The 9,194-nt window shown below is 42.9% G+C and overlaps 1 protein-coding gene across 1 annotated transcript in view; it reads right to left on the reverse strand.

Moving 5' to 3' along the window:
* LOC109046865 (laminin subunit beta-3-like) overlaps positions 1 to 8,157 on the reverse strand; it is a 21,017-nt gene extending 12,860 nt beyond the window's left edge. The window contains exons 1-4 of the mRNA XM_042711595.1: positions 8,052 to 8,157; positions 7,896 to 7,943; positions 7,123 to 7,277; positions 808 to 922 (exon numbers count right to left, since the gene is read on the reverse strand). Coding sequence (XP_042567529.1) covers positions 808 to 922; positions 7,123 to 7,277; positions 7,896 to 7,926 — 301 coding nt within the window. The 5' untranslated portion in view covers positions 7,927 to 7,943; positions 8,052 to 8,157. The remainder of the gene's footprint in view (positions 1 to 807; positions 923 to 7,122; positions 7,278 to 7,895; positions 7,944 to 8,051) is intronic.
* Positions 8,158 to 9,194: the final 1,037 nt, after the last annotated feature.

Consider the following 9,194-nt stretch of genomic DNA (forward strand, 5'->3'; position numbering starts at 1 on the left):
TCAATGATGTAATTAAAATCCTTAAATAAATAACCGCATGGCGGGAGTATTTTGTTACGTTGATACGTTGCGCGGTTTGCTGTTGCTATGGTTACTTTGCGCCGTCTGTTTGTTGGCACAGATTAACTCACAACTTATTACTTTACTATTTTTTTTTTTACCTGGCAACACATTTATATTTGTGTATACTTTTTAATCTTTTTTCTTTCATTATTCATTTTTTTTTAATAACTGTACTGCCTTAATGATGTGATGTTTTATCCCAGATTGCACAGGTACGTCTGCAAGAGGTCTGTTAAAGATCTGGAAAGCATCTGCTGTGTGCAAACATCTGATAGACATCTTTAAGATGTCAGGTTTACATCATAAACATCTTCTAAACGTCTGTTTGACATCTGATAGGAAACGTCCCATAGACATACTGCAAATGAACAAACACGTAAAAAATATGTCTTGCAGATGTAAATGCAGATGTCAAATATAGTCTCCGTGATGTACAGTACGTGTGCTATCAGGGTAGTATGATGTATGAAGTATGATGTTTACAAAGTATCCATATTTCCATTCTGAATATAACTGCTAGATAGTCAATAATATAATTAATAGCCATTGTAATGCAGTGAGTGTGTGCAGCACAGAAACATATTCAGGTGCGCTAACTAGTGAAAACACTTATTTATCTCATAACATTATTTATGCAAGTGCATGCAGTGTAAATGCATGTACAAAAGTGCATAAAATATATACCGCCCCTGGTTGGGTGATGTTGTTGTACTGTATGTTTGATGTAATGTGTTGATGCCTTACCTTTCTTGGACTGCCACCATCGGTTAGGCCCTGCGCTGGAGATCACGTTCTGGATGGTGTGCGCGTTATACGCCGCCGGGTTACGAGAGTCACACGGACAGCATTTCATCTTCCACTGAGACACGGAGAGTTTGATTTAGACATTTAACCAGCTTAACCAACCACCAGTTTAACCAGCAGTGTGTGTGTGGCTTATGAAATTCACAGATGTGCTTCACTTCACTCTCAGATGTTTCTCCTCCAACAAATACATCCATGAGCTGGTGAGAGCCCAACAAATTTAGCTTATAAAAACATTGTTTTGAAATGTTTCCAAAATGTCGAAATGTCTAGTTTTCTTATCGTGATTTTAATATTATTTAAAGGTTACAAAAACACATTTTAACACCAAACTTTATTTTCACACAAAATATGTTATTTGATCCTTTTTTATTATTACAGTTTTTTTCAATCGCTAACAAGCACTTAACCATACTTCAGATACTTTTTCTAAACTCTTAACACAGACTCACAGCTACAAAACACAATTGGCCAAAAGGATAATTTTCTTCTCAAAAACACATTTTGTTAAATATATACTAAATCTTCATTTCAAAATAGAACACATCTTTCTCTGAACACACTAACTTTACCAAAACACTGGAAATCTGACTCAAAATAAAAATTTTCTGTCAAAGAATAACACTTGTTTTCACCTCACAAGGTACATGCAGTCAATCAAAGTACACCAGGTTTCAAAATACTGGCTATTGTTGACATTACAAAAACTGCATAGACTTTTAGGTTTCAGTTTTACAGGTATTTGCATGCAAAAAATACAATCCCCTGTTTTACACTAAATTTCTTGGTTAGGTACTGTATGTCCAAATGTACAGTAATGTTCACATTCAAAAGCATTCCAGTAAAAAGCAATTTTTTTCCTTTACTGTTTACTGTAGGAGGTACAGTAGAAGCACGGTATGATAAAACAGAAAAGGTTTTACAGTATTGCTTACAGTGAACAAAATATCCATGAAACACATAAGAGCATTCTGAACAAAAAAAAACAACAGCAAAAAGCCCAGATAAAAAGGGGGGAACTAAAAAAAAAAACGAAAAAAAAAACAAGGACAAAATTACTGTATCTAATCTCTGCGATCTTCAGGGTTAGGCCACATGTTATCATCAACAACCCATCTGATATTATCCAAGGTGATAAAACCGCTTGGTATGTCGGATACACCCTTGGCAATCATGAAAGGTGATGTCCCTGCAGCCAGCATCCATGGCTTCAAGGAGGGACATCTGGTCAGACATCCCAACCTGCAAAAAGTTATTTCAGGGAGGTATCCCGAAGCCAATCCCCCCCCCCCCAAAAAAAAAGGGGGGAGGAGGACAAGGATATGACATTTCACCACAGAACATGACTTTACAAAAAAATATAAAAGCATAAAATATTATTTCTATAAGCTATAGGCCTGTGCAATTATTCGTTAATTATGTTTAAAATATGTAGATTACTTTTACTATTTATATAAGCTGCTTATACTATTTATGTAAACTGCTTTTATATTTATTTTCCGTTGCACTCTCCCTCTGCCATGGTTGCTCCTGTTTCTAGATAGACATAACTGATTAATTTGGTTCGGGAGAAGAGATAAAAGTTAAGCACACTGACAATTGATTGGTTGATTTGCCGAAACAGGCCAATCAGGATGCTCTCTGTCTTACATGCGCTTCGCACACACGCACACTAGCACATACACTCAAGGTCTCTCGCTCTCTCTCCCTCTCTGCCGTGCGCGCGCTACACGGTTTGAAACACAGTCTCTTCTTTGCGCTCTTGCTCGCTCGCTCTAGATTCCGGGAGATTTTAACTAATTTGCGGGCATCAGGGAGCCGCTATCAATATGCGGGAGACTCCCGGGACTTCCGGGAGACTTGGGATGTCTGTCTGGTCATGTGGCTGATGGTCATAAACCTTCCACCTCCATGCAGAAAAGAACTCCTCTATGGGGTTGAGGAAAGGTGAATAGTGTGGAAGGAAGACACATATCAGTCTTGGGTGGACTTCAAACCACTTTTAAATCATGTCATTACTATATACCATACTGTACTGTAACCTATTACTGTAAAGGTTATCTACTTGCAAAGTGCAAAGCTTATAGAACTGGACATTGAATTAAATATACACTATACCTGGACATATTGTTGTCATAGATCCTTGACTCTCTCACTGTTCCTCTCAAAGGGAACAGTGTAGAGCTGCTTCATCCGCACTCTGTGTTTGGACAATGTCCAGTTTTATTGCATTATTGCATCATTATTTAGCATTATTTATTCTTGATCATTATTTAGGAGCTTTCCTCTTCACCCAGAGGGTGGAAGACGTTGCATTCTTTAGAGGGACAAACAATTCAACATATGTATTACTGTATGACCTTATTGACATGTCAAGTGAGAATACAAACAATCCATGTAAAATGCAATACTTACCTGTTGGTTTGCTGAAAGATGCGTATAATGGAGGCAACCGTTGACCGCCTCAAATTGGTCTGCACTCTTTCACCAGCCTCTCTTAGTGAAAGACCATGGTTGATTACATGCTCCGTCACCTCTCCCTGCACCTCTCACTGCTCCTGCACCTCTCCCTGCACCTCTCACTGCTCCTGCATCTCTCCCTGCACCTCTCACTGCTCCTGCATCTCTCCCTGCACCTCTCACTGCTCCTGCACCTCTCCCTGCACCTCTCACTGCTCCTGCACCTCTCCCTGCAGCTCTCACTGCTCCTGCACCTCTCACTGCTCCTGCATCTCTCCCTGCACCTCTCACTGCTCTTGCATCTCTCCCTGCACCTCTCACTGCTCCTGCACCTCTCCCTGCACCACTCACTGCTCCTGCATCACTCCCTGCACCTCTCACTGCTCCTGCACCTCTCCCTGCACCTCTCCCTGCTCCTGCACCTCTCCCTGCACCTCTCACTGCTCCTGCACCTCTCACTGCTCCTGCATCTCTCCCTGCACCTCTCACTGCTCCTGCACCTCTCCCTGCACCACTCACTGCTCCTGCATCACTCCTGCACCTCTCACTGCTCCTGCACCTCTCCCTGCACCTCTCACTTGCTCCTGCACCTCTCCCTGCATCTCTCACTGCTCCTGCACCTCTCACTGCTCCTGCCACCTCTCCCTGCACCTCTCACTGCTCCTGCACCTCTCACTGCTCCTGCACCTCTCCCTGCATCTCTCACTGCTCCTGCACCTCTCACTGCTCCTGCAGCTCTCCCTGCATCTCTCACTGCTCCTGCACCTCTCACTGCTCCTGCACCTCTCCCTGCTCCTCTCACATCTCCCTGCATCTCTCACTGCTCCTGCAGCTCTCCCTGCACCTCTCACTGCTCCTGCACCTCTCCCTGCATCTCTCACTGCTCCTGCACCTCTCACTGCTCCTGCACCTCTCACTGCTCCTGCACCTCTCCCTGCACCTCTCACTGCTCCTGCAGCTCTCCCTGCTCCTCTCACTGCTGCTCCTGCAGCTCTCCCTGCACCTCTCACTGCTCCTGCACCTCTCCCTGCACCTCTCACTGCTCCTGCACCTCTCACTGCTCCTGCACCTCTCCCTGCATCTCTCACTGCTCCTGCACCTCTCACTGCTCCTGCACCTCTCCCTGCATCTCTCACTGCTCCTGCAGCTCTCCCTGCACCTCTCACTGCTCCTGCAGCTCTCCCTGCACCTCTCACTGCTCCTGCACCTCTCCCTGCATCTCTCACTGCTCCTGCACCTCTCACTGCTCTGCACCTCTCCCTGCATCTCTCACTGCTCCTGCACCTCTCCCTGCATGCTGCTCCTCTCACTGCTCTTTAACCTCTCCTGCACCGCTCACTGCTCCTGCACCTCTCACTGCATCTCTCACTGCTTCCTGCATCTCTCACTGCATCTCTCACTGCTCCGCATCTCTCAGTGCTCCTGCACCTCTCACTGCTTCTCTCACTGCTCCTGCAAACCTCTCACCTGCATCTCTCACTGCTCCTGCATCTCTCAGTGCTCCTGCACCTCTCACCGCATCTCTCACTGCTCCTGCACCTCTCACTGCTCCTGCACCACTCACTGCTCCTGCACCTCTCACTGCTCCTGCACCTCTCACTGCATCTCTCACTGCTCCTGCATCTCTCAGTGCTCCTGCACCTCTCACTGCATCTCTCACTGCTCCTGCATCTCTCCCTGCACCTCTCACTGCTCCTGCACCTCTCACTGCTCCTGCATCTCTCACTGCTCCTGCACCTCTCACTGCATCTCTCACTGCTCCTGCATCTCTCAGTGCTCCTGCACCTCTCACTGCATCTCTCACTGCTCCTGCATCTCTCCCTGCATCTCTCACTGCTCCTGCACCTCTCAGTGCTCCTGCACCTCTCACTGCATCTCTCACTGCTCCTGCATCTCTCCCTGCACCTCTCACTGCTCCTGCACCACGCTCACTGCTCTCTCCGTTTGGGCCCTCTCCCTGCACCTCTCACTGCTCCTGCACCGCTCACTGCTCCTGCACCTCTCACTGCATCTCTCACTTCTCCTGCACCTCTCAGTGCACCTCTTACTGCATCTCTCACTGCTCCTGCACCTCTCACTGCATTTCTCATTGCTCCTGCACCTCTCAGTGCTCCTGCACCTCTCACTGCATCTCTCACTGCTCCTGCATCTCTCCCTGCATCTCTCACTGCTCCTGCACCTCTCAGTGCTCCTGCACCTCTCACTGCATCTCTCACTGCTCCTGCATCTCTCCCTGCACCTCTCACTGCTCCTGCACCTCTCACTGCTCCTGCACCTCTCACTGCTCCTGCACCTCTCACTGCTCCTGCACCTCTCACTGCTCCTGCACCTCTTACTGCATCTCTCACTGCTCCTGCACCTCTCACTGCATCTCTCACTGCTCCTGCATCTCTCACTGCATCTCTCACTGGGCCTGCTCTTCTCCCTGGGCCCCTTGCTCTTACTCTTCCTCGTCCTGACATTACAGTGTTTGTCTTTTTCTGTTTCTGTTTCCAAAAACATCACTCCTTAAAGTCCTCCTTTTACTGTATAAGTGTCAATGTAATAGAAAAAAATAACCCCTGCCATTGAGTCTAAGCCAGACTGGAATCAGCTGTGGTTGGCCCAATTTACACAACATAAGTCAGCAGTGTGTCAATTAATCAATTGTTTGTTTATTATCAGCTAAGATATATTGTTTTTGAACTGATATCATTGCAGAAGCAGAGGTTTTTATGCTGTATCTAAGGTTTGGAATATTGTTTTTGCTATTGTGGGATGTTGTGTGTTAACATTCGTAAATACTACAAAAACAATCCATAATTTTGTTGGGAGGTATAGCTTGTCTGTTAAGAAAATGTAAGCATTGTGGAAATGTGTTCAATGACTCCATATTGTGTGAAAACGACATGAAATGTGTGAATGGTATGGCCACAATAGACCGATACTGTGCTAATTGTGTTTAGAGTTTTGAAAATGTGACAACTGCTTGGACAAACGCTTGTTAGTGACTGAAAAAAACTGTATTATTATCCTAAGAGCATTAAAAAGTCAGTGATTTAAATGTTACAAAAATGTTTCTTACAATGTTCTACTAACTTTATATTTAACAAAGTAACTTTATTTCAACATTCTAAAAACTTTAAAACGTCTAGTGTTCATGATTAGAACGTTATTTAAAGGTTACAAAAATGTTCCTAGAACGTTCATCAAGCACAAACGACATCATACAATATCTCAGAATATTATTAGAATGTATATCAAATATTAAGAACGTCCCATAACCCTTACATTTATATAACATTTAAAAAATGTTAGTGAATGTTTCCTGTTAGCTAAAATGTGTTTAATAATCATGCAAATGTTGCATAAACAGACTAAAGTCTCTGTATGATTGATGAGCATGGCCTCAGGCTGCAGAATCCGGGTTTGTTCATTATTATGTCAGTGTGAAAATGTATTTTAATTACACGCCATTAAACCATCAGCAATAACCTGAATAAACATGTTCAACTCAAAATGAATCAGCCTCAAAATATAGCTGCCGGCAAACCAGCATCACAAAAGCTCCGCAGTTATATTTAGTGTTTTCAGATTTGACGAGATACCAAGATCTCAGTGTGTTTTCGGAGAAATGTCTGAGCCACTCCTTCTGCTTTCATCTCAACATGCTCTTCTGGGTGTGGTTCTCTGGCACTTAACAATAGAAGAACCCCGTTTAGCACCAAACAAAATCATATTTTAGCTTCCATGAAGACCTGAGATATGCTTCTAACTGAAAGAGCCTTGTGTTTTTCAGGTCTAGGCGAGTCTCACCTGTCCGTGTGGAGTGCAGACCACCTCAGACCCCATCAGACCACATGTGGAGGAGGCGCGCAGGTTCTGCTCTCGCCCCAGCAGCAGGTCGCCCATCGCAGGGTAACACGCCCCGCGCCAGCAGTCCTGCTGTCCCACACACACCGCAGACAGAGCTGAAGAGAACACCACAACACAACATTCATCTCACAAAACAACACTTTACCATCGGAAAACAACGGTGAAATCATGCTACTTTTGATTGACACATTCATGGAATTGACAGAATACATCAAGAATACCACTGATTTACTGTAATACATGACCAAAACCATAATTTTACCATAATATTCATAATAGTCACACATTTAGACATTCTTTAACACACAAACATTTATAAATATCCTAGAACACAACATTCAAAAATATTCATACATGCATAAAGACTATATATTATAGTTAACTAAAACTAAAAAAAAAAAATGTTTTATTAATAAAATAAAACATAAAAACTTATTTCATTTAAGATAATTTCCAAGGCAACATTTCTTATTTTCATTTAGTTTAACTTACTAAAACAAAAAATGAAATACAAATGAATACAAAATATTTAAAAACAACAAAAACTAATAAAATCGACAAAAACGAACAACAAAATGACTAAAACGTCCACTAAAATTAACACGAAAGCAGAAAATATTTTAATAAAATCTCATTTAGATTATTAACAAAAACTGTAATATTATTATTGATGGTACGTTTTGGCTTTTGTCTATATGTGATTAAAAACAAACCTGCTAATGAGAGAAAAATCCACGTCTTCATCCAGACAATATAACGATCTAAACGAATAAAACACAACTGCAGCTGAACTTTCTTTGAAACACAACTGAAGGACAGTTACATCAGGGTTACTGCAGTAGTTTACCGTGGTAAAATGCAGAACTCACCCGTTAGTGTTTGAATGCTGTAGTTCTGTGTGTGTGAAGTGTTCAAATGCAGCGTGTGCTGTGTGTGTTCGGCTTTTAATTCAGGACCTGCTCACCTGTATGTGTGTGTGTGTGTGTGTATTATGCCCACACACACACACACACACGCACACCCCCGCACACACACACCCACACACACACACACACTGGATGAGATCTGAAGCAGTGCAGCGTTTCCTGTGTGTTTGCTGAGCAGTGAGTGTGTTTTAAAACAGCTGTGTGTGTGTGTGTGTGTGTGTGTGTGTGTGTGTGTGTCGGGTGTGTCCCGTCTGAGGTGAGACAGTGACTCAACACATGCAGAAAGCGGTGCCAAACCTGAACATTGCTGCCAGATCACCATGGCAACCAGGCCACGTGGGGGGTCTCATATCAAGCATGCATAGACACATGTATAGACATTCATAAACATACATACATTCATAAACACAAACAAACATTCACACTTAAACACATTCATGAATATTGATGAAGACACATATAGACATTCATAAACAGAAACATTCATAAATATTGATAAACACACACGTAGACACACATAAACATTCATAAATGCACACACAGACATTAATAAACACACATAAACATTCATAGATATTGAAAGACATTCATAAGAACATACATACATATGAATATTGATAAACACAAAGACATTTATAAACATTTATAAACACACATAGACACTTATATCCATAAATCGTAATCACACAAACATTCATTAATATTCATAGGCTCCAGTCTGTGTTGTGTGTGTTGTGTCTACAGATGTTCCTCCTCTGGAATGCTGAATGTGTTTGTGTTAAAATATTCTACTGCTCCACCAGTGCTGCACGTTCACACATGTCTGGAACATCACAGCAGGATTTATGCACCATAAGTTTAATGGAGCTTATTTTCACCGGCTTTATGTGCTTGGTTCAGTTGGGCATGTAATGGATAATTCAAGAACCAATCACAAATACAGTGCCTCACTGAAGTGTGTGACGCTAATACAAGTGTGTGTTTGATCAGTATACTGTGAGTGTGTTTTCAGACTTCCAGTTAAACGCCGTCTCTTTAAGAACCACGGGAAACTCCCGCCTCACACAATCACTACAACAGCTTGTT

This window comes from Cyprinus carpio, chromosome A22, assembly GCF_018340385.1.
Source record: "Cyprinus carpio isolate SPL01 chromosome A22, ASM1834038v1, whole genome shotgun sequence".
In the NCBI taxonomy this organism is placed as follows: Eukaryota; Metazoa; Chordata; class Actinopteri; order Cypriniformes; family Cyprinidae; genus Cyprinus; species Cyprinus carpio.